Source organism: Saimiri boliviensis, chromosome 1, assembly GCF_048565385.1.
Source record: "Saimiri boliviensis isolate mSaiBol1 chromosome 1, mSaiBol1.pri, whole genome shotgun sequence".
Classification (NCBI taxonomy): Eukaryota; Metazoa; Chordata; class Mammalia; order Primates; family Cebidae; genus Saimiri; species Saimiri boliviensis.
In genome coordinates, this window is record NC_133449.1 from 69,018,475 (window position 1) to 69,045,293 (window position 26,819).

General features: G+C 38.9%; 1 protein-coding gene across 4 annotated transcripts in view; it reads right to left on the minus strand.

The window, feature by feature from the left end:
* ANTXR1 (ANTXR cell adhesion molecule 1) overlaps window positions 1–26,819 on the minus strand; it is a 266,805-nt gene that overhangs the window by 214,665 nt on the left and 25,321 nt on the right. For all 4 annotated transcript variants that reach the window (XM_003922664.4, XM_074398773.1, XM_074398788.1 and 1 more), the window contains exons 2-3: window positions 21,747–21,818; window positions 17,058–17,129 (exon numbers count right to left, since the gene is read on the minus strand). In XM_003922664.4, the coding sequence (XP_003922713.1) occupies window positions 17,058–17,129; window positions 21,747–21,818 (144 nt within the window). The remainder of the gene's footprint in view (window positions 1–17,057; window positions 17,130–21,746; window positions 21,819–26,819) is intronic.

The following is a 26,819-nucleotide window of genomic DNA, read 5'->3' on the forward strand; positions in this document are numbered from 1 at the left end:
GCATACTTCTGGGACAAAGATAGCAGAAAAGAAACTGGCAGCAACCCTTACTGCTATGCAGCTACTGTGGTTAATCCCCAGGCAAGCAGGGTCTGGAGTAGACCTCCAGCAGTCCTACAGCAGAGAAGCCTGACTGTTAGAAGGAAAACTAAGAAAGAGAAAGAAATAAATCCATCATCAACAAACAGGATGTCCACTCAGAGACCTCATCTGAAAGTCACCAACTACAAATATCACAGGTAGATAAATCCACAAAGATGGGAAGAAACCAGTGCAAAAAGGATGAAAACAGCCAAAACCAGAATGCCTCTTCTCCAAGGGATCACAACTCCTCACCAGCAAGGGAACAAGGCTGGATGGAGAATGAGTCTGATGAATTGACAACAACAAGCTTCAGAAGGTGGGTAATAACAAACTTCTCTGAGCTAAAAGAACATGTTCTAACCTAAAGCAAAGAAACCAAGAACCTTGAAAAAAGGTTTGATGAAATGCTAACAAGAATAAACAACTTAGAGAGGAATATAAATGAATTTATGGAGCTGAAAAACACAACATGAGAACTTGTGAAGCAAATACAAGTTTCAATAGCTAAATAGACCAAGCAGAAGAAAGGATATCAGAGACTGAAGATCAACTCAATGAAATAAAACGAGAAGATTAGAGAAAAAAGGGTAAAAAGAAATGAACAAAACCTCAATGGAATGTGGGATTATTTGAAAAGACCTAATCTATGTGTGATAGGTGTCCCTGAATGTGCTGGAGAGAATGAATCCAAGCTGGAAAACACTATTCAGGATATTATCCAGGAGAACCTCCACAACCGAGCAAGGCAGGCCACCATTCAAAACCAGGAAATGCAGAGAACACCACAAAGATATTCCTGAAGAAGAGCAACCTCAAGGCACATAATCATCAGATTCATCAGGGTTGAAATTAAGAAAAAAATGCCAAGGGCAGTCAGAGAGAAAGTTCAGGTTGCCCACAAAGGGAAGCCCATCAGACTCACAGCAGATGTCTCAGTAGAAACCCTACAAGCCAGAAGAGAGTGAGTGCCAATATTCAACATCATTAAAGTAAAGAACTTTCAACCTAGAATTTCATATCCAGCCAAACTAAGTTTCATAAGCGAAGGAGAAATAAAGTCCTTTACAAACAAGCAATTGCTCAGAGATTACATCACCACCAGACCTGCTTTACAAGAACTCCTGAAAGAAGACTAAACACAGAAAGAAACCACCACTACCAGCCACTCCAGAAATGTACCAAATGGTAAAGAGCATTGACACAATGAAGAAACTGCATCAACTAATGGGCAAAACAATCAGCTAGCATCAAAATGGCAGGATCAAATTCACACATAACACTATTAACCTTAAATGTACATGGGCTAAATGCCCCGATCAAAAGACACAGACTTGTAAATTGGATAAAAAGTCAAGACCCATCGGTGTGCTGTATCCAGGAAACCCATCTCATGTACAAGGATACACATAGGCTCAAAATAAAGGAATGGAGGAAGATTTACCAAGCAAATGGAGAGAGAGAGAGAGAGAGAGAGAGAGAGAGAGAGAGTGAGAGAGCGAGAGAGCGAGAGAGCGAGAGAGAGAGAGAGAGAGAGAGAAAGCAGGAGTTGCAATCCTAGTCTCTGATAAAATAGACTTTAAACCAACAAAGATCAAAAGAGACAAAGAAGGGCATTACATAATGGTAAAGGATCAAGGCAACAAGAATAGCTAATGATCCTAAATATATACACACCCAATACAGGAGCACCCAGATACATAAAGCAAGTTCTTAATGACCTACAAAGAGGCTTAGACTCCCACACAATAATAGTGGGAGACTTAACACTCCATTGTCAGTATTAGACATATCAATGAGACAGGAAATTAACAAGGATATCCAGAACTTGAACTCAGACCTGGACCAAGAAAACCTAACAGACATTTACAGAATTCTCCACCCCAAATCCACAGAACATACATTCTTCTGAGCATGACATCACACCTACTCAAAACTGACCACATAATTGGAAGTAATTCACTCCTCAGCAAATGCAAAAGAACGGAAATTATAACAAACAGTCCCTCAGACCATAGTGCCATCAAATTAGAACTCAGAATTCAGAAACTAACTCAGAAACACACAACTTCATGGCAACTGAACAACTGGCTCTTGAATGTTGACTGGATAAACAATGAAATGAAGGCAGAAATAAAGATGTTCTTGGAAACCAATGAGAATGAGGACACAACATACTAGAATCTCTGCGATTTAAAGCAGTGTCTAGAGGAAAATTTACAGCAATAATGCACACATGAGAAGCAAGGAAAGATCTAAAATCAATACGCTATTCTCAAAATTGAAAGAGCTATAGGAGCAATATCAAAAAACTCAAAACCAAGCAGAAGACAAGAAATAACTAAGATCAGAGCAGAACTGAAGGAGAGAGAGACACACAAAAAAACTTCAAAAAATCAATAAATCCAGGAGCTGGTTTTTTTTTTTTGCAAAGATCAACAAAATAGACCACTAGCCAGACTGATAAAAAGAAAAGAGAGAATAATCAAATAGATGCAGTAAAAAAAGATAAAGGGGATATCACCTCAGATTCCACAGAAATACAAACCACCATCAGAGATTACTACAAACAACTGGATACACATAAACCAGTAAACCTGGAAGAAATGGATAAATACCTGGACACTTGCATTCTCCCAAGCCTAAACCAGGAAGAAGTCCAAACACTGAATAGACCAATAACAAGGGCTAAAGTTGAGGCAGCAATTAAAAGTCTACCAAACAAAAAAAGCCCAGGTCCAGATGGGTTCACAGCCAAATTCTACTAGACATACAAAGAGGAGCTGGTACCACTGCTTCTGAAACTATTCCAAACAATCCAAAAAGAGGAAATCCTTCCCAAATCATTTTATGAGACCAACATCATCCCAATACCAAAATCCAGCAGAGACTCAACAAGAAAAGAAAACTTCAGGCCAATATCCATGATGAACATAGAAACAAAAAATTTCAATAAAATACTGGCAAACCAATTGCAACAGCATATCAAAAAGCTTATCCACCATGATCCAGTAGGCTTCATCCCAGGGATACAAGTCTGGTTCAACATATGCAAGCCTATAAACGTAATCCACCACATAAACAGAATGAAAGAGAAAAACCACATAATTACCTCAATAGATGCAAAGAAGGCTTTTGGCAAAATTCAACAGCCTTCATGCTAAAAACTCTCAATAAACTAAGTATTGATGGACCATATCTCAAAATTATAAAAGCTATTTATGACAAACCCACTGCCAGTGTCATACTGAATGGGCAAAAACTGGAAGCATTCCCTTTGAAATCTGGCACTAGACAAGGATGCCCTCTCTCACCACTCCTATTCAATATATTATTAGAAGTTCTAGCCAGAGCAATCAGGCAAGAAAAAGAAATAAAGGGTATTCAATTAGGAAAGGAGGTAGTCAAATTGTCTCATTTGCAGATGACATGATTGTATATTTAGAAGACCACATCGTCTCAGCCCAAAATCCCCTGAAACTGATAAGCAACTTAAGCAAAGTCTCAGGATACAAAATCAATGTGCAAAAATCACAAGCATTCCTATACACCAATAACAGACTTAAAGAGAGCCAAATCAAGAATGAACTGCGATTCACAATTGCTAAAAAGAGAATAAAATACCTAGGAATACAACTAACAAAGGATGTAAAGGAACTCTTCAAGGAGAACTACAAAGCACTGCTCAACAAAATAAGAGAGAAAACAGATGGAGAAACATTCCATGCTCATGGTTAGGAAGAATCAATATTGTCAAAATGGTCATACTGCCCAAAGTAATTTATAGATTCAATGCTATCCCCATGAAGCTACCAATGACCTTCAAACATCTGGAAAAAAACACCTTAAACTTCATATGGAGCTGAAAGAGAGCCCGCATAGCCAAGTCAATTCTAAGCAAAAAGAACAAAGCTGGAGGCAACACGCTACCTGATTTCAAACTACACTATCAGGCTACAGTAAACAAAATAGCATGGTACTGGTACCAAAACAGAGATACAGACCAATGGAACAGAACAGAGGCCTCAGAGGCAACGCCACACAGCTACAACCATCTGATCTTTGACAAACCTCACAAAAAGAAGCAACGGGGAAAGGATTCCCTGTTTAATAAATACCGTTGGGCAAACAGGCTAGCCATGTGCAGAAAGCAGAAACTGGACCCCTTCCTGACACCTTAAACTAAAATTAACTCCAGATGGAGTAAAGACTTAAACATAAGACCTAACAGCATACAAACCCTAGAAGAAAACCTAGGCAAAACCACTCAGGACATATGCATAGGCAAGGACTTCATGACTAAAACACCAAAAACATTGTCAACAAAAGCCAAAACAGACAAATGGGATCTAATTCAACTCCAGAGCTTCTGCACAGTAAAAGAAATCATTAGAGTGAAACCACAACCAACAGAATGGGAAGAAATTTTTGCTATCTACCCATCTGACAAAGGACTTACACGCAGAATCTACAAAGAACTAAAACAGATTTACAAGAAACAAACAAACCAATTCAGAAGTGGGAAAAGGATATGAACAGACACTTTTCAAAAGAAAACATATATGAGGCCAACAAACATATGAAAAAATGCTCATCATCACTGGTCATTAGAGAAACGCAAATCAAAACCACATTGAGGTACAATCTCATGCCAGTTAGAATGGTGGTCATTAAAAAATCTGGAGACAACAGATGCTGGAGAGGATGTGGAGAAATAGAGCACTTTTGCACTGCTGGTGGGAGTGTAAATTAGTTCACCCATTGTGGAAGACAGTGTGGTGATTCCTCAAGGTCCTAGAAGTAGAAATTCCATTTGACCCAGCAATCCCATTACTAGGTATATATTCAAAGGATTATAAATTGTTCTAAGATCACATGCACAGGAATGTTCATTGCAGCACTGTTTAGAATAGCAAAGACTTGGAACCAACCCAAGTTCCCATCGATGATAGACTGGACAGGGAAAATGTGGCACATATACACTATGGAATACTATGCAGCCATAAAAAACAGTGAGTTTGTGTCCTTTGTAGGGACATGGATGAACCTGGAAACCATAATTCTCAGCAAACTGATGCAAGAACAGAAAATCAAACACCACATGTTCTCACTCATAGCAGGTGTTGAACAACGAGAACACTGGATACAGGGAGGGGAGCATCACACATTGAGGTGTGTTGGGGGTGATCTAGGGGAGAGACAGTGGGGGGTATGGAGTTGGGGAGGGGCAACATGGGGAGAAATGCCAGATATAGGTGATGGGGATGAAGGCAGCAAACCTCATTGCCATGAATGTACCTATGCAACAATCCTGCACGTTCTTTCACATGTACCCCGGAACCAAAAATGCAATAAAATATATAAATATATATATATATATATATACACATAAATGAAAAAAGAAAGAAAGAAAGAAAGTTGTTGCTTTCAACCATCCACTTCAAACTACACTGTGAGGCCCCAGGGGGTACATTTTCTTCTACCAACAAGGGTACTCCAGAGGATGAGATTGAGAAGTAGTGGACTACATTACTCTCACAAATCAATCTCTTCCCAGACCTGCTAAATTGTTCCAAGGTGGTTTCTTTTTACCATTATTATAACCAACATGGATACCCCTTAGACAAACCTTCTTTAGAGACATTGTCTGTGTGTCCTTACCTGGAAGAAGTCTCCCTATAACCATTACACAGAGGAAACAATAATTTTTATTTGGCCTCATATTGAGGCAGCATTTTCTACTTGCATCCCTCTATACAGGGATAGACTGGCCAAATGTTAAAACTTCAGATCAGGATGTGGGCCAAAGAGAGCTGGGCACTCATCCTTTGAATTACTGTTGGGCCTGCTGTAATGATTTGAAGTAGGATTTGTCCAGGAGGATTTGGGGCCATTCCTTAGCTGTTTATAAAAACCCCTAACATCAACCACAACAGTAACAACAACTAATGTTAACTGACCACTTACTATGTGCCTGCATGGTTAAGCCTTCCAACAGTTCCGTGAAGTGGGGATCATCATTGTATTCACTTTATAGATAAAGAAACAGAGGCAGAGAGAGGTAAGGAACTTGCCTATGGACTCAGACCACAGAATATTATCTCCCAATCAACAAGGCAAGAGAATAAACAAATGCTCCACTCCCTCACCATTTCTGTTAATTTCACCATCGAGCCCTCACACAACTAAAAGAACAGTACCTCAAAATGAAATGAATCCAAGTTATTTCAAGCACTAAATATCTTAAGACTCTTCCTCCTTGTTACTTTTAAATTTAGAAAAGGCCTTTAGAACTATGTCTTTTGGTAATGGCAGCCTACAATCATTCTGCTCCAGGAATCAAGTGATGTGTTCAGAGTATGTCATTTTTCCCTGTGACACTAATAGCAAAACCACACTCTCAACCAAACCAAAGGATGACTGAGAGAGGGACAGACGTGTGGTCTCTTGGTTTCCACATGGCAGTTGGAGCCAAGTGTTCTTGGCTTCCATTCTACCTCCTTAAGCAATAAGCAAGATACTTAACCTCTTACCCCCATCTGTGAAATGCTGATGCCACCTCTTTACCTCTTTGTGAGGAGTATATCCAAGCTGCAGTTTCCAAAAGCCCATGAATATTAAATGTGTAGAGGGCATAGGCTGCCTCAGGGAACTGTTTTCTTGAAGATGTCAGAGGGTTTGGGTGGTGAATCGTATATGCTTGGATGGGTTTCAAATTTAAAACTATATATCATAGTAAAATCACGAGAAATCCTACAGTATAGTAATTAAGAATATGAACATTGAGATCATGCTTCTTGAGTTCAAATTCAGGTTCCTACCCTTTCATATTACAGTGACCGTGAGCTTTCTCTATCTCAATATCCCCATCGTTGATAATAAATATAATAAGTGTAATTCTCAAAACTACTAAATTAGGTAGATACTATTAGGCAGATGAGGAAAGTATACTAGCCTACTGGGATATAATAACCCCTTAATAAAATATTATATTTAGCTATACACACATATGCATACGTATGTACATACACATAGTAGTGGCTTCCATTTGAATATTACAGAGATAAGAATACATGCAGAGGCAGGGTTTACTGGGTAGCTATTGAGAAAATGTTTCTTCACTGCTGAAAAATAGGCAAGGATTCCAGAAACTTAGAATTCCTGGCACAATGTGAAGCTGCTGAAGTCAAAGTGAGGGAAGGACCCACCATCCTGAGATCCGAGGGCACAAGAAGAAAAGCCTGGGGGATGGCGGGGAGGCAAAGGAAGCTAGTTCTAAACACAATGACTCAGCATCTACACCTGGCCATCTTCCTTTAGCTTCAACTTCTTCTTTGCCTTGGAAAGACTGCTGGGTCTCTACTCTGCCTAAAATAAAATTTCACTACATTTGAATATTCCCATTTTCCTTAGCCTGAGCTCTTAACATTTTCAACAAAGATCTTGCATAATCTGCTGCAGAACTTTTCCCACATCCCAGTACTGAAAAGCCTATGTGGTTCCATTTTTAAGTCACTATACTCAGAAAAAGTCTCAGCAGTTTGAGAAGAAGAGGACCAATTTTAGGAATTTGAAAAATATCTCCCTTTGAGATAAAGTCATATAAAAAACAAGGCAGCACATAAAACCAATTCTAATCTATATTTATGTTGAAGACATTCTAATTTATATTTATGTTGAAGACATACCTCCAACAGCAAGGTCATACACATGTGAAAAAATTTAGAAACAGAAAAGCATTTTTAGGGATGAAAGATATTAATTATCAGTTGAAAATGTAATGGAAGCAGTGAAAAGTAAGCTGGTTTACTGGGAAAACAGAAACAAAAAACAAAATAAACAATTTAGACTAGCAATTACAGAACCTGAATGAAACATACTCTCAGCTGTCAAAGAAAAATGATAGAAAGATTAAAAAAATTACACTCAGAATATAAAAGAGATATTGGTCAGATTCAAGAATTGAATGAATAGACAGAAGAAATGTTTGTTAATCACAAAAGGTATAGAAGAAAAAGGTTTTAAGCTGAAAAAGTTTATTAAGTCTTCAGATAGAATGACTCAAGTACTATATGAAGTACTGTACGAAATTAATGAAAGGACTACACCTGGAAATATTCTGTTGATATTTTAAAAAAGAAATATATGATAAAGAGAAAAATTCTATAAGCAGCTAGGAGGAGAAAACAGGCTACCAACATAGGAGAAATGTATTTTATTGGCATCTTTCCTTTCTAATACATGCAAGTTGACTATGTCTTTAGAAAATTTAAGGGGAAAGATAGTTAAGCTATAAGAACTTTATATTCAATGGAAATATTTACCTGGAGGTGAACACAAACAATTCTCATATAAATAGGGACTTAGAGGGCTTAATATATTAACATATTCTTCAGGAAAATCTTACCTAAGAAAAAAAGACTCTGTAAACCAAGGAATTAAAAATACGAAATTAAAACTTAAATACTGGAAAGGAAATATGTGTGTGAATGTATGTGTGGGTATGTATATATATTCAATGAAATCAGTAAATCTTAATGTAAGTTTAAATAATCATTGTTGATATGTTGATAAAATATAATGCAAATATTCTTAAAAAGAAATTCAGTGTGTCATTCATGAAGCATTACATATTTTTTACAAACCACTGCTCAACCAAATAAGAGAGGACACAAGCAGATGGAGAAACATTCCATGCTCATGGTTAGGAAGAATCAATATTGTCAAAATGGCCATACTGCCCAAAGTAATTTATAGATTCAATGCTATCCCCGTCAAGCTACTAATGACCTTCTTCACTGAACTGGAAAAAAATCACCTTAAACTTCATATGAAACCAAAAGAGAGTCCACATAGCCAAGTCAATTCTAAGCAAAAAGAACAAAGCTGGAGGCATCATGCTACCTGACTTCAAACTACACTACAAGGCTACAGTAATCAAAACAGCATGGTACTTGTACCAAAACAGAGATATAGACCAATGGAACAGAACAGAGGCCTCAGAGGCAACGCCACACAGCTACAACCATCTGATCTTTGACAAACCTCACGAAAACAAGCAATGGGGAAAGGATTCCCTGTTTAATAAATGGCGTTGGGAAAACAGGCTAGCCATGTGCAGAAAGCAGAAACTGGACCCCTTCCTGACACCTTACACTAAAATTAACTCCAGATGGAGTAAAGACTTAAACATAAGACCTAACAGCATACAAACCCTAGAAGAAAACCTAGGCAAAACCATTCAGGACATAGGCATAGGCAAGGACTTTATGACTAAAACACCAAAAAGCATTGGTAACAAAAGCCAAAATAGACAAATGGGATCTAACTAAACTCCAGAGCTTCTTTACAGCAAAAGAAACAATCATTAGAGTGAATTGGCAACCAACAGAATGGGAAAAAATTTTTGCCATCTACCGATCTGACAAAGGGCTAATATCCAGAATCTACAAAGAACTAAAACAGATTTACAAGAAAAAAACAAACAAGCCCATTCAAAAGTTGGTGAAGGATATAAACACACACTTTACAAAAGAAGACATACATGAGGCCAACAAATATATGAAAAAATGCTCATCATCACTGGCCATCAGAGAAATGCATATCAAAACTACATTGAGATACCATCTCATGCCAGTTAGAAGGCGATCATTAAAAAATCTGGAGACAACAGATGCTGGAGAGGATATGGTGAAATAGGAACACTTTTACACTGTTGGTGGGAGTATAAATTAGTTCAACCATTGTGGAAGACAGTGTGGTGCTTCCTCAAGGATCTAGAAATAGAAATTCCATTTGACCCAGCAATCCCATTACTGGGTATATATCCAAAGGATTATAAATCATTCTACTATAAGGACACATGCACACGAATGTTCATTGCAGCACAGTTTACAATAGCAAAGACCTGGAACCAACCCAAATGACCATCGGTGATAGACTGAACAGGGAAAATGTGGCACATATACACCATGGAATACTATGCAGCTGTCAAAAATGATGAGTTCATGTCCTTTGTAGGGACATGTATGAACCTGGAAACCATCATTCTCAGCAACTGACACAAGAACAGAAAATCAAACACTGCATGTTCTCACTCATAGGCAGGAGTTGAACAATGAGAACACATGGACACAGCGAGGGGAGCGTCACACACTGAGGTCTGTGGGAGGGGGTCTACGAGAGGGACAGTAGGGGATGGGGAGTTAGAGAGGAATAGCATGGGAAGAAATGCCAGATATAGATGATGGGGAGGAAGGCAGCAAACCACATTGCCATGAATGTACCTCTGCAACAATCTTGCATATTCTTCACATGTACCCCAAAACATAAAACACAATAAAATACATTTAAAAAAAAGATCATGAGATCAATGTAAAAAAAAAAAAAAGAAATTCAGCAAGAAGGATCAACAGATATTTATTCAATTCTTGTCACTATCAAGACAAGAAAAATTCATTGGCAACTGTTATTAGAATGCAAATGAAATTATACTTTTTAAATCATTGAAAAATTAAAATGTCAACAAAAGTAAAAAATAAATGAATGAAAAAGATATATCAGGAAATGCTAACAAAATTCAAGTTTAATAATATTAATTTTGGACAAAGGATATAAGGCCAAAAGCACTAAAGGTGGCAAAAAGATTATTTTATATTGACTAGAAGCACACTCCATAATGAAAACACACTTAAGTCAAGTAAGATGATGTAAATTAGAAAGAAGTGTGTTGGAAATGAAAATAAAACGGTCATGGTAGAAAGTGCAAAATGACTATCTTCACAGATCAAGTAAACAAAAATATAAAATATTTAAAACTTTAATGTTTAACAAAATTTTATTCATCAAAGTATACATATTTTCTAACATCCATGGATACTAAATAAAATTTGATCACGTAGTAGTCTACCAACAAACATTAATAAACTAAAAAAATAGAAATTATATAAATTGAATTTTTAAAAACTGCAGACTCTGGAAATTGAGAAAAGGGTAAACAAAAATGTGAAAATTGTGAAACACTATTCCTAAATCATCCTAAATTGAAAAATAGTAAGTACAGCTATTAAAAAATTAACAATATTAAGAACAGGACATGTCAAAACTGTATCAGATTTAAAGTATAATTTATACTATTAAAGCTTTTATTATTTAGAAAGACAGAAAGTATAGTGGATAATCTTTTTTGTTTTTTTGAGATGGAGTCTCGCTCTGTTGCTCAGGCTGGAGTGCAGTGGTGAGATATCAGCTCACTGCAACCTCCACTTTCCGGGATCAACGGATTCTTGCCTCTGAGTAGCTGGGATTACAGGTGCACATCAACATGCCCAACTAATTTTTGTATTTTTAGTAGAGATGGTGTTTCACCATGTTGGCCAGGCTGGTCTCGAAATCCTGGCCTCAAGTGATCAGCCCGTCTTGGCATCCCAAAGTCCTGGGATTATAGGTGTGAGCCACCACACTGGGCAATTACCTTTTATTTTGAGAAGCCAGAAAAACTTGCAATATAAAAAGCAGATGGAATTAATAATAGTAAAAAAATAAAATAATGAATCATAAAATTTAAACAGAACTTAGGAACAAATTTAAGAAGGAAACCATTAGGTAATTTGAATGGGGCAAATAAGAAAAAAGAAAATAGCTTTACATGACTGTAGGAAAGGGATATAACCAAAGATACAGAAGAGCTTTTGAAAATTAAAAAGATATGTGATAAATTTAAAATGTCAACATATTGGTAATTTCTACCATTTCTCAAGGTAGAAAACATGATAAAAATAATAACACAAAAAGCTGAGGTAACTGTCAAAGAGCTTCTTCAATAATAATTTAAGCATTGATGGTTTTCCTCTGAGTTGTATCAAACTTGGAACAAACATTTGCTTTCTATATTAGTTAAGCAATTCTGCAGCTTATAGAAATATTGCCTACTCATTTTTCCAAGCTCATGTAATCCTTTTACTCCCAACCTGATAAAGATTGTATGAAATAAAATCCCAGAATACAGTCACTATTAAATATTGATGAGTAATATCTTCCAGCTTATATTAAATTAAATCCAGAAACACAATAAAAACATAGCAAACCATGTTAAAGTTTATTCTAGGAATGTAAGGTTGGTTTTTCATTAGGATTGATTGATTAATTAATTAATTTATTATACAGCACACTCTGTTGCCCAGGCTGGAGCTCACTGGTGTGATTATGCCTCACTACAGCCTTTACCTCCCAGGCCTCAATTGATCCTCTCGCCTCAGCCTCCTGAGTAGCTGGGACCACAGATGTGTGACAACATGTCTGGCTAATTTTTAATTTTTTTTTTTATAGTGACAGGGTCTCTCTTTGTTGCTCAGGTTGGTCTTGAACTCCTGGGCTCAACTGATCCTCCTACCTCAGCTTCCTGAAGTGCTGGGATTACAAGTGTGAGCCACTGTGCCAGGCCCATTAGGAGAGTTTTGATTTCAAATTTTACTTTGAGAGGTCAAAGGAGATAGAAGAAAGATGTAACTATTTTGATATGGCAAAACGGTATTTAATATAACAACTATTACAGATAATAATTTTTAATAATCTCACATTTGAAGAATCCTTCCTTAACACAGTAGATAAAATTTATGAAGTTAGGATCCAATACAGTGTATAATTGTAAAACCCAACAGAGAATTAAAGTCTGAAAATTTTAGAATATAAGAAGATACACAGAAAGACATACTAGCTATAAATATTAGAAAAGAGAACAGAATTAATCACAGATATTACAATCACCACATTGCAAAACCACTTCAAAATTAACTGGAAAACCATTAGAACTAAGAAAATGTTTCATTAAAGAGGTGAGATAAGAGAGTAGGCATGGTGGCTTACGCCTGTAATCCCAGCACTTTGGGAAGCTGAGGTAGGTGGATTATTTAAGGTGAGGAGTTTGAGAGCAGCCTGACCAACATGATGAAACTCTCGTCTCTACTAAAATACAAAAATTAGCCAGGTGTGGTGGTGCGCACCTGTAATTCCAGCTACTAGGGAGGCTGAGGCAGGAGAATCATTTGAACTTGGGAGGTGGAGGTTGCAGTAAGCCAAGATCGCACATTGCACTCCAGCCTGGGTGACAGACCAAGACACCCTCTTAAATAAAATAATAATAAAAATAATAGAACTAAATCTACAAAAAACCTGTTGGAAACCTATTGTTTTTCCCAAAATTAATATTTCTTAAGATTTTTTATTTTTTATTTTTTGGCAGGGGATGGGGATGGGGGCTGTAGGCCTCTTCTCCTACAGAAAACCCCTCGACATGCACATTTTTGTAAATCATCTTGTGGAGTTCAATAGAAGCCCATGGATCACAAACTATGGGTTCACCAATCAAGAGTGAAGAATGACAATTTGGAAAATACAACAGAAAAACATTTCTTTCACAATAAAAGCAACACTTTAAGAAGCCTGGGGAAAAAAAGTTAACAATTAGACTAATTTGAAGAAAAGAACAAAACTGCACTGAGGGACATAAATGAGATGTGATATATCCCTAAATAAGGAAATAAGTATAGAAAATAATGCAGTGCCATTGCTGCTGAGTTAATCTGTGTTTTTCACACAGTTCGAGTGAAAATCTTAGGGATATCTGGAAATATAAAAAGTTATTTAACATGTATATGCTTGGAAAAATCCAGTAAAGACCAAGGGGATTTTCACCCAAGATTAGAAATGTGGAGAGACTGGTCCTCCAGATGTTAAAACTAATTAAAACAATGTGATCCAAGTACAGAAACAAACGGAAAAACAGAACAGAATAGAAAACCCAGTAATAAACCCAAGCCTAGCAAAGAGTTTAACTATTCAAGTTGCTGGTAAAAGATTATTACTCAATGGTGTGGGAAGAACTGGCCAACGAATAGGGGAAAGAAACACTGGACATTAACCTTGTACCTTACATCATAATAAATTCTAGAAGAAATACAATTTAAATAAAAAAGAATAAAAAATATTATAAGAAAATGTGGTAATAGAAAGGACAATGACAGCCCAATTGCAATTACAAATAGGGGTGCTAAATTTCTGAATATAAAAAAACAGAATTCAGATATATATTAAAAGAATATATCACAACCAGATGTATATAGAAATACTAGAATGGGCCGGGCGCGGTGGCTCAAGCCTGTAATCCCAGCACTTTGGGAGGCCGAGGCGGGTGGATCACGAGGTCAAGAGATCGAGACCATCCTAATTAACATGGTGAAATCCCGTCTCTACTAAACATATAAAAAATTAGCTGGGCATTGTGGCACGTGCCTGTAATCCCAGCTACTCAGGAGGCTGAGGCAAGAGAATTGCCTGGACCCAGGAGGCGGAGGTTGCAGTGAACCGAGTTCACGCCATTGCACTCCAGCCTGGGTAACAAGAGTGAAACTCCGTCTCAAAAAAAACACAAAGCAATACTAGAATGATCCATTGTTTAAAAATGATTTTTATGACATTCACTGTACTAGTAGGTGAAAGAAAAAATATCACCATCTTGACAGATGGCAAAATTGCATTTGATTAAATTGAGCATGTATTCTTTCAAATGAATAGTTGAACTTCTTGACATGGTCTCATTTCCAAAGGATGACACATTTGAAGTATTTCAATTAATGTAAGAACAAGACTATTTTTGGAGTTTCCAGGGAATCATATGTAGTAGTTAACATGATTTTACTCTAACAGTACTTAAGTTGACATTGTACACTCTATTACACTAATGAAGTGACCTGCAAAATTTGTTACAATCTGTCAACCTTTTAAACTGATGAAGCCAGGAAGTCTTAGAAGAGCAACATGATACAATACAAAGTATAGGAGTTGGACCAAATTTACAATCCAGAATCAGAATACTAGTTTAGTGGAATACTGGCTATTTGACCTCAGCAGGTTACGTAAACTTTTTGAACTTCAGTGTCCTTATCTGTAAAACTCAAGTAATAGCAGCCAAGACAGAGTATATTCGCTACTGCCTATATCGCCTGCTTATTACAACAGAAAAAGCAACCAAGTACACTGGAAAGTAAACAAAACTGGTGGACTGGGGAGGAAAATTAAAACCAAGAGAAATGACCACAGTATCATGAGGTCCAGAATTTCTGTCCCCCAACTCAAGTAGCCGCAAACTCCCCAAATACGGTGACAGACATGTTTATAGATTCAAGAAGCTTTGCAAAATCAAAATTAGGTACCCTGAAAGAAAACCATGCCCCCACACATAATCACACTGCTAAGAACTAAAAAAAAATAAACTTGGAAAGCAGTTAGAGAAAAACAACACATATACAAAGCAATGATTCAAATGACTGCATAGTTCCTTCCCATTGGAAAATAGAGTACAATGGTTATATAAGGATAAATAAAAAATGATATGTAAAGTGCTTTGCAGATAAAAGACACAAATGGTAGGCATTATTAGTCTAATTGTAGTTTCTTTACTGTATCTTAACACATTATATTTATTTTCCATTCTATTTTTTCACCTTCTCATAGCTTTACCCTATGTGTATTTGATCTCAAGAACTAAATACACATACAGTCATTCCGCACTATAGGCAAAGGATTGGTTCATTATCCCTGAGCATACCAAAATCCATGCATTCAGTCCTGCAGAACCTGCAGATACTAGAAGTCAGCCCTCCATATATGTGGGTTTTGCATCCTGCAAATACTGTATTTTTGATCTGCATTTGGTTAAAAAATACCCATGTATGAGTGGACCCATTCAGTTCAAAATGTTAAGGATCAGGTGTACATCTTTGATATTATTTCTTTTGATTTATCCAAAACCTTTTGCTGAAATGAAAGTCTTTGCCAATTCATGTCTTGCTTTTGAAACAAGTTTTTCTTAATTCTATAAGGTTTCTCAAATATTAAACAGGTATATTAATGGACCCTTAACTGTTTTATAAGGATATTGTGAAGATCAAGTGAGATAGAAAAATATAAATTTCTGTGCTCAACTAAAACACTGCAAGTCATATATTTCAGAAGCAGTACTAGCTTGGAAGATCTGAAAGCCTGATTCTTTTGGCCAGTCTCCTGAGAAAGAGTTTCAGAGAGCTCTAGCCCACATCTCTTCCATAGGCTGATGAGGTTGGGGGTGTGTCCGTGAACCACGCTGTGCTTTGCCAGCAGACCTAGGCCAAACAGTCACTACATGAAACCCACACAGCCTTCAGCAAGGCATTTCTGGCTGTTGTTTGATGCACATTTGACCCATATGAAATGCTTCTTCCAGCAAACCAGGGACTCTACCCTCTGTCTTCTCTTCAGAACAGGAAAATAGCAGAAGTGAAGTTAAGGCACACAAAAATTAGATTGCAGGTAGAGTCAGAGGATAACCAATTCCAACAAGCATAACAAACCAAAATGGGTCTAGAAGCCTTGGCATTCTGATAGTGTTTATAAATACCTGACCCCCCTGCCCCCTTCAAATTCCCAGAAGCTGCAGGCATTAACACACAAAACACCTGCAAGTGATGTGTGAACCTGGTCTCTTGGCCAAACTCTTATGCAGGGAGCATGTAAGCCAGCATGAAGCTTCACTAGGAAGCCTTGGGTTGTAGCAGGATGTGAAGAACAGGTAAGAGGGGTGTTTAGCTCCCTATCGCTGATCAAAAGACATCTCTGCATAAAGGATGGCATTGTCTAAAGACTGAGCAAGATGAGGCATCTTGAGATGGCTAGAGACACCTCCTCAGAGCTTCTTAACATCCTTGGCCAATATTGAAGGCAAGTCACACAGGTGTCTTGGATTTTATGATTCTCTGTTCAACAGAAGGCAGCAAGGTAAACTGGAAAGAATGTGGAAGCTGGGTCTGGTTTGGGTTCTGTTTGCTATTCTCAGGAAGGTGATATGGCCTCAGTTTCTCCTTCTGTTAATAAGGGATCAGAAACTCCTGTTTTTTGAATGGGGTGATTGACTTTTTAACAACAGGGATGAGATGTATGCTTACCTATCTTCCGTCAGTTTCATTAAGGTTGTTCCTCGAGTGGAGAAGACAATAAAGGACATTCTCAGCTGTGGGCTGGAAAGGAAAAGAAGCTCTATGAGGACAGACAATAAGACTGTGCATGCCACTCCCTTCAGGCTCCCTCCCTGTCCCTCCTGTTCTATCATGGTTGCCAGAGCTGATGACCCCTAATGCAGAGGGAGCCTCTAAGGCTGGCATTGCGGGTGTTAATTAGCCAGCAGTGTACTTGAAGTGTAGGTCAAAGAGAAGACACACTGGGTCTTCTTGGAGGCTGCTTCTGCTCGGTGAGTGTGGATTATGAGTTAGAACGATAAACTTCCTTGTTGTCCTGTGTTCTGTTTGAAGAAGTGTGTTCCAACAAGGGGACCAGTCTGTATGCTGTCTATAAAAGGGGATCCCAATAGACAAAATTTGATGTTTCCACAGTAGTCTGGTGTATTCTCTAATGATGAGTTGCAGCTTGATGCCATCAGCCATTAACATCATATAACAAACTCCCTTTGATCTGAAAGTGGAATCACCATCAACTTTTAACTTCTCCTTAGCTTCCCAAGGAGATTATCCTCTAAGGAGAGAATGTGCTGACCAGTCATAAGAATATCTATTTCACTTGGCAGAATTTTTAATGAATAAATTGGCATGGTTTTTATATGGCAGTGCTCAGGAGCATTCCCAATGTAAGAGTCACACTCTGGAGGCAGAAGCACTCTCACCTGAGGGTGAACTTGTTTCTCAGTCTGCAAGATGGACCGCCAGACTGCAGGGATTCAGTAGTGCAATGCCATTCTGTGTGTTCAACTTGTTCTTCTGCGATAGCATCAATCTATTTCTTCACAATGCAATAACCTCCCACACCTCATCAGGCTCTGAAACTTATAGTTCCAGTTCCCCAACTGCTTCTCAAACCTGCCTCACTTCCCATTTCTTAACTTAAGATCCTGGCCTCAATTGTCTGACCACTACAATTTCCTAGCTGGCATCTTGTCTAAGAGTGTTCTTTGCTCCAATTCACTCTTCACGCTGCTCCCAGAATTATTTTCCTAAACCAAAAGTTATATCCTGTCACTTAACTGCTATAGAATTTCCAGTGACTACTGCCTCTAGGATAAAGTCTACATTTATTATCATGTGCCTTATGCATCTTTGGAAGCCCGTTGCATGATGTTCAACATTTGATGGAGCGCAGGCAATACCTGGTGAATTGTATATTGGTCCCTAAAACAGACGTCAGTTTTCTGTTCATGACCCCGTGCTGCCTGTAACTACTCCACCAGCACTGGGGCAGCAGACACTGTGTCCTAGAACTTGGGCTCCTAACTGCCACATTGTATACTGCTTCGCTTCCATCAATTTCAGCTCTGGAAATAATAAACTTTAAATGTGGAAAACAAAGGTCTCCAAGAGGCAACTGGCATATGAGTCTAGGCTAGAGGCATAATTTGAAGTCCTCAGCATACTGATGTGGGCAAAGTTGTTCAGAGAGAGTGTCAGCAGTGAGGAGGGAAGTGAGCCAAATAGAAAACCACCAGCAGCGTGGGAAGGGCTGGCTGAGGCCAGTGAGATGGAAGCAGAACCAGGGCCAGTGGAGGAGAGAGTTTCAAGGAAGGAAAAGTCTGCATCCACTGAGACCCCTACATCCAGTGGACTAAGGGCTGCAAAGTGCTCCTGGATTTTTCCTCTGCGTCATCCCTTAGTGACCTTGGTGAGAGCAAGCAGTGAAGGGTGGGGATGAGGACCAGACAGCACTGGGTTAAGGAATGAATGAGAAGTAATGATACACAGATGACCACTCTTCAAAGACATGTGAGTGAGAAACCAGTAAAGAAATAGGGTCCCACCTATAGGAAGACAAGAGCAAGAGATTCACTGTCATTGCTTTTTTGGGACAAGGGGCAGGAGAGATTAGTCTGTGTTTGTAGACTGTGGGGAAGGAGCCAGGGGAAAGGTAGAGAAGAATACAAGACAGAAACAAAGACCTGGCGGAGATGGGAGACGATGGGATAAAACTGGACTAAAATGGAAAGGGTGGCTTTACATAGGAGGGATACTTGGATCTCAGAGGCTAGTGGGAAGGACATATATGCATCTCTTGGGAATAGATTGGAACTTGAACATGTCCACTACTTGCTGGATTCTTGGTGAAGTAGGAGGTGACATTCTTTGCTGAGAGTGATGGGTGTGAGGTATAGATTGAAGGCTTGAGGAAATGGCAAAGCATTAGCATCGTTATCAGAAAAATGACCAAGGGTCAGAATCAAGATAAATAAAACGACTTAAAATGCCAAAAATCCCACTGAGATTAGAAATGATGTACTTGTACTGACATCAGCCACTATTATTGAATGAATTTCTCCCCTGCAGTCCCAACTGCCTTAGACTTTTTATTAAAATGAATAAATAAATGAAAATTGCCCATTCATTCATTTGCCCATATTGACTGAGCATGGACTATGTTTCTGGCACTGTTATGGGCACTTGAGCTGTGAATGTCATCAGACTACAGCCCAGCCTCTACCTTGCGGAGTTTGTGTGTGGCAAGGTCTTGGTTCCACACTTTGAGGGGCTCCATGGCCAAGTGGAGTTAGCAGAGACAACCAGAGAAGGGTGCCTTGTCTGGATTAAGCCATGTCAACCTCCCCAGTCCTCAGTTGCTTCACGGATAAAGCACAGGAATTGGATTAAGTAATCTCTTAATCCCCTCCCTTGCCCCTGTTCACAATTTTTTTATGCTAAGCTAGTGAAGAGTCTGGAATTGATGAAGGAACTGAAAAGATGTTGTGGGCCCATTCTAAGCCAGGTGCTGGACTAGTTGGCTTGCACATGTTTTCTCTTATAAGCCTCATATATAAACTAGGCTTCAGCCAAGGTTGGTTAATTGCTATAGCTGCACAATGGAACTTAGATTCAAACCCACATCTGCCTGACTTCAAAGCCTATTCCACTAGACGCCTCCGCTTCAGAGGGAGCAGAAGCTCAGAAGAGCAATTAGAGACAGAGCAGATACTGTGAAGGGTGTGGAGGCAGACTTGTTTTATATCACTCCAAAGGGCCAATGGCTGTGAGTGAGGAAAGGACATCTTGGCTTAATGACAAAAAGATTTATGAAAACTGGAATTGTCCAACTATTGGACTTTTGCCTCAAAAGGCAGTGATTTTTCACCAGAGCTATTCAAGTAGAGAGTTACACAATGCCTCCTAGGATAGGCTGGGAAGTCATTCCTTTCAATTCCTAGTTTCTATGATCCTTTAAAACATTTTCTACCACCACCCACGTACTTTTTTCTCCCATCTGTCCTCTCAGCATCTGTTTTTCCTATCATCTGGGTTTAGATGCTTCCTGCTGCAGCTTCCAATTTTTGGCATAATAGACAAGCCACCTCCTAACCCTTTCCTACCAATTAGGCAGGTAGGTATGTGTTGAGGTCAATAACTGAATTTGAGGGGAACCTGTCTGTCACTACCCAGGGCTTAGAGGATAACCTGTATTCTGAGATAATGAACCTTATTTGGCTGGGCACAGTGGCTCACATCTGTAATCCCAGCACTTTGGGAGGCTGAGGCAGGTGGATCACGAGGTCAAGAGATTGAGACCGTCCTGGCCAACATGGTGAAACCCCATCTCTACTAAAATACAAAAAATTAGCTGGGCATAGTGGCACACAACTGTAGTCCAGCTACTCAGGAGGTTGAGGCAGGGGAATGGCTTGAACTTGGGAGGCGGAGGTTGCAGTGAGCCGAGATCATGCCATTGCACTCCAGCCCGGTGACAGAGCAAGACTCCGTCTCAAAAAAACAAAAACAAAAACAAAAACAAAAACAAAAACAAAAACAAAAACACCTTATCCAAAGAAGCACTTTATGGTTACTCCTATCAACTGGAAGACTCTATGGAGGCCAGCAGCATGAATTGGAGCTGTGTTAGAATTTACAATGATCAGACCAATTTTACTGAAGATGTTGACAACTTGTGTCAAGCACTCCATGAAAACTATTACTGTTGTGTTATCCCTTGGAGGCTGCACACAGTGGGGCAAAGTAGCCTCATTTCCTTTACTAGTGAGCCTCCATACTCCCTGGAAAGTCCAAGACTCCTATGATATTTGCAGTGACTATGTTCGAAATTGCATTGTCTTGCCTGGGAAAGTGGTGTTGAAAATGCTCAGAGGATTCTACCTGATAGTACACCAATTATGTGTGTAGTGACCAATTGTCACGTTTTGCTCAGGACTTAGAAGCATTCCTCCTAGGATGTGAGACTTTCAGTGCTAAAACTGGGAAATTTCTGGGCAAACCAGGATGAATAGTTCATCCTACACACTGCACATCCTACACATGAGTCCAGCTAAGATGTGCCAATTGCTGCAGCATGATGCACCATGCAAGAAAAATGTTAAAGGTAATAAGAATATGCTATTCAACAGAGAAAGGAGAATGCTAAATATTTTTCGTCTCATAACCATATGTGATTCCTCCCCAAAACATAAAGCCCAAAGTTACTCTAAAACGTGGCAAAGATGAAAACACAGTAAACAGTCCCTGGTCCAAGGTCTGAGAGCCCACCTTAGTTGAAAAACATCCCCAAAGTATTTAGTAATTAATAAAATAGCAAACATGACTGGTTTGACTCATGACAGAGAACTACAAATGAAGCAAATTCATAGTGTTTCTCACCTGATAAATTTATGAGCCAACTGTTCCACAAAGTAATAGATTTCATTCCAGTGGTGCAGCACACTTCCTGATCTAGGAAAACAAAAGCAGATGTTGCTTGACTCAGGTGTTCAATTGTCTTTACCTTATATTACTTATCTTCACATTCTGATATTTTACATTTGACCTCTCCATTAACTGGACTCATTACCTGAAACTTTGGTAACTTTGGAAATTATTTGAAAGCCTGCTTTGACTTTCTGTTAGCGTTCTTTAAAATGTTGTAAAAGAAATCCCCTCACTCTACCTCACACCACCCTCCCCCAAATCCACACACCCAAGCCCTGGAAAACAACAGCAACAAAAAACCCTGGGCCTAAAGAGATTCACAAGTAAGTTTCACATCTTTGAGAAACAGCTATTTTTGTGCTATTCAATTTTTCTCTGATTAGGAAAGAAAAACTACTCCAATTCATTTAAATGAAATTAACACACACAATGATAAATACAATTCCTCCCCAAAGAGTCCAAATTCATTTGTAAATATAGATGCAAAATCTCTAAAGCATATTAATGAAATGAATCCAGCAGGAATCCAAAAGAATAATAATTTATTAATGAAGTTTATTTCAGGAAGGTAGTGATAGTTGAACATTTAAGGAAATCTAATTTAGTCATATTAATAAACGAAAGAGAAAAATGACACAGCTTTGCCTTATATGAAAAAGGAATCGTTTTAGCGACAAGAGGGAAACTGTTTCTCTAGGACATATGGAATCACAGGATTTTAGATTTGGAAAGGGGCTTCTTTATTTCCCAAGTTTGACATCTGTTTCACAGGGACCATTTCCTACTGCTTCAATCAGCTTATATTTCCACAGTGCTCATATTCAGTTTGTTGCAATGGCTCCTATTAGTTTTTTTCTATTTGAACCCACTCTTTAGTAGCTGTGATGCCTCCTCCGTTTCACTTAAGGATTCATTTCAGGCGAGCTCTGCATTTCTGCTTGCCATTCTAATAACTGTTGAGGTTAGAATTCATTCTTTCTGCTCTGACATTTTGTACTGCAAACATTTTCCACTGATTTATGATGATTTTTATTATTTACTCATTTACAATTTTAACAACCAGAGAGTGATTTGTTGCTGTTTTTTTCTTTGTTTCAAACTATTTTATAGATATTTAAGAGGACTTTTTGCCTTCCTTTTCATGGAATGAAGGTCACAAGAATTCTCATTCTGATTGGGTGTATTCCATTTCTAGGAGGACAATGTATTTTTCTTTATCCCATATCCAGAAATAATACATCTCTCTGACCTGAACAAAAGTAGTAAAATATGTTATGGTCATGACATTGGATACTGTGTGTCAAAAGGGTGTCTCGCTTTCCTCAAATTAATCTGAAACTTCAATTCTAGGAAAAAATCTGAGAGGATTTTTTGTGAAACATAAAAACTGACTTTAAAAATAAGATAAAGATTAAAGGTCCAGAAGTAGTCAAAGCAACTCTGAAAAGGGAGAACAAGGTAAGAGAGCTTGCTCTACCAGCCATAATGACTGTATTTACATAATATATGATATAACAGAAGAGTCAGTGGGATTCAATTCTGGGTCCTTCTCCTCATACAAGAAATATTCATTATAATTATATTTTAGTGGGCTCATCTTGAACCCCACTTTGGCTAATTTGAGATGATATTTGGCATAAGCAGAGGTAGGAAGATTATACTGGGGATTTCATATTTTTTAACATCACCCTGCACTATTCTAGCTGCCTAAAGTGCAGAGATGGCTAAGAAATGGTGCTTTCCCCCAAAAAACTCAGAGTTGAGTGAGGAAGACAGAATTAACATGTAACCTGTTATGAAAGTGCTGCAGTTGAGGGCTGTGCCTTTGGAGAAAAGAAAAGGGAACGATTCTTTGTGCCTGTGCAGGCTGTGAAGGGGGTTGGTTGAAGGACAGGTAGAAACTTGTGAGGAAGACAAGGGGAGAAAGACCATCCTTGGTGTAAAACACAGAAGTTGGGGAAGAGCAAGCTGTTTCATGGTGCAGCACCATGGAGCCTGCAGAGAAGAGGTGAGGAGCTGGGGAGATTGGGAAGGAATCTGGAACGAGCATACTAGGCTCACCTCCTGTCTAAAGCACCTCTTTGTCAATTCTGCTCGCTCAGCCTTTATACATACTCCCTCTGCTTGGGATACTCATTGTCGACAGTGGTAAGTAACTCTTCATTCAAGACTCAGCTCAGTCTCTCCCTGTTGCTTTTGACCAACACAGATAGGACTCACTGCCCCTGCCTTATGCTCTCAGGACCACTGTGTCCACCTCTCTGCCAGCATCCCTTGATACTGGGTGGCAATTGGTCTAAAAGAAATTTGCCCTCCAAGCACTATCTGTTTATTGAATGAAAAAAGAAGAGCATGAAGAGGAAAAGCCTCTACTGCTCATGGAAACCTCTGGATCTTTTGCCAACTGGACCTCACCTATTTCACCTTGGCTTGGATAAACATCCTGAGTTTGGGACTCAGATAGCTCTCTCCAAGTCCTGTGACTTATGTGAACTAAGAAGACTTCCCAGATGGGTCACTGATTTTAGGGCATAGCTAGCTCCTTGGTGACTGGGCCTACATGATCATTAATAGATCTCCAAGCTGAATGGCAGCTAGAGTCTCCCATGAGCTCACCAAAACTGCACATACTAGCCCTGGGCTTAAAGCTTTAGAAATCTTTCATAAAGACCTGACCAACCTCCTGGACAGGATTCACTTGCATACTTCAAGTCACAGACTGGTCCAGGCTGCTATCCTTCAGCCATGGGGTAGATCCTCTGGCCTTGGGGGTCCTGGGTGGTGATCTGGCAGAGATGGCCAGTGCTGTTCAGGTGCCTCAGAAGATACACCACATGACTGGCTATAAGCTAATCCCAGTCTTTATAAGAATCAAGAGATTTCCTTGAAGATTGTCCATTAGTGGCCACTTCTGAAATGCAATGCTGTGTTTTGGTCCATACAACCAGGAAAATTCATCTTTGAAATTCAGGTTACTGAGGGGTAGGGTAAGATATCTACTGATTAGAGAGGAATCTCCAGACCTTCTCTATCCCATGTCCAATTTTCTCATCAGTAAAGAATTTCTGCTGGGAGGGATTTATTTTTTATTATTTATTTATTTATTTATTTTTATAAAGAAAAAAGTTTTATTTGGCTCACCATTTTGCAGCCTGTAATTACTGGAAGGATGGCACTAAGACCCCCATGACCCAAACACCCCCATATCAGGCCCCACTTCCAACAAGCGGATCCAATTTCTTTTTTTTTTTTTCACTTTTTTTTTTAATTGCATTTTAGGTTTTGGGGTACATGTGATGAACATGCAAGATTGTTGCATAGGTACACACATGACAGTGTGCTTTGCTGCCTTCCGTCCCCTCACCTGTATCTGTCATTTCTCCCTATGCTATCTCTTCCCACCTCCCCACCCCCCGCCCCTCCCCCATTTCCCCCCAACGGACCCCAGTGTGTAGTGCTCCCCTCCCTGTGTCCATGTGTTCTCATTGTTCAACACCCGCCTATGAGCGAGAATATATGGTGTTTGATTTTCTGCTCTTGTGTCAGTTTGCTGAGAATGATGGTTTCCAGGTTCATCCATGTCCCTACAAAGGACGTGAACTCATCGTTTTTGATGGCTGCATAATATCCCATGGTGTATATGTACCACATTTTCCCTATCCAGTCTATCATCGTTGGGCATTTGGGTTGGTTCCAGGTCTTTGCTATTGTAAACAGTGCTGCAATGAACATTCGTGTGCACGTGTCCTTGTAGTAGAATGATTTATAATCCTTTGGATATATACCCAGTAATGGGATTGCTGGGTCAAATGGGATTTCTATTTTTAGGTCTTTGAGGAATCGCCACACTGTCTTCCACAATGGTTGAATTAATTTACATTCCCACCAACAGTGTAAAAGTGTTCCTATTTCTCCACATCCTCTCCAGAATCTGTTGTTTCCCGATTTTTTAATGATCGCCATTCTAACTGGTGTGAGATGGTATCTCAATGTGGTTTTGATTTGCATTTCTCTGATGACCAGTGATGATGAGCATTTTTTCATATGTTTGTTGGCCTCATGTATGTCTTCTTTTGTAAAGTATCTGTTCATATCCTTCGCCCATTTTTGAATGGGCTTGTTTGTTTTTTTTCTTGTAGATCTGCTTTAGTTCTTTGTAAATTCTGGATATCAGCCCCTTGTCAGATGGGTAGGCTGCAAAAATTTTTTCCCATTCTGTTGGTTGCCGATTCACTCTACTGACTGTTTCTTTTGCCGTGCAGAAGCTGTGGAGTTTGATTAGGTCCCATTTGTCTATTTTGGCTTTTGTTGCCATTGCTTTTGGCCTTTTGGTCATGAAGTCCTTGCCTACACCTATGTCCTGAATGGTTTTGCCTAGATTTTCTTCTAAGGTTTTTATGGTATTAGGTCTGATGTTTAAGTCTTTAACTCCATACACAAAGGCTAAAAATAAAGGGATGGAGGAAGATCTACCAAGCAAATGGAGAGCAAAAAAAGGCAGGAGTTGCAATTCTCATCTCTGATAAAATAGACTTTAAAGCAACAAAGATCAAAAGAGACAAAGAAGGACATTACATAATGGTAAAAGGATCACTGCAACAAGAAGAGCTAACGATCCTAAATATATACGCACCCAATACAGGAGCACCCCGATACATAAGGCAAGTTCTTAATGACTTACAAAGAGACTTAGACTCCAACACAGTAATAGTGGGAGACTTTAATACCCCATTGTCAATATTAGACAGATCAACCAGACAGAAAATCAACAAGGATATCCAGGACCTGAATACAGACCTGGAACAAGCAAACCTAATAGACATTTACAGAACTCTCCACCCCAAATCCACAGAATATACATTCTTTTCAGCACCACATCACACCTACTCTAAAATTGACCACATAATTGGCAATAAATCACTCCTCAGCAAATGCAAAAGAACAGAAATCATAACAAACAGTCTCTCAGACCACAGTGCAATCGAGTTAGAACTCAGAATGCAGAAACTAACTCAGAACTGCACA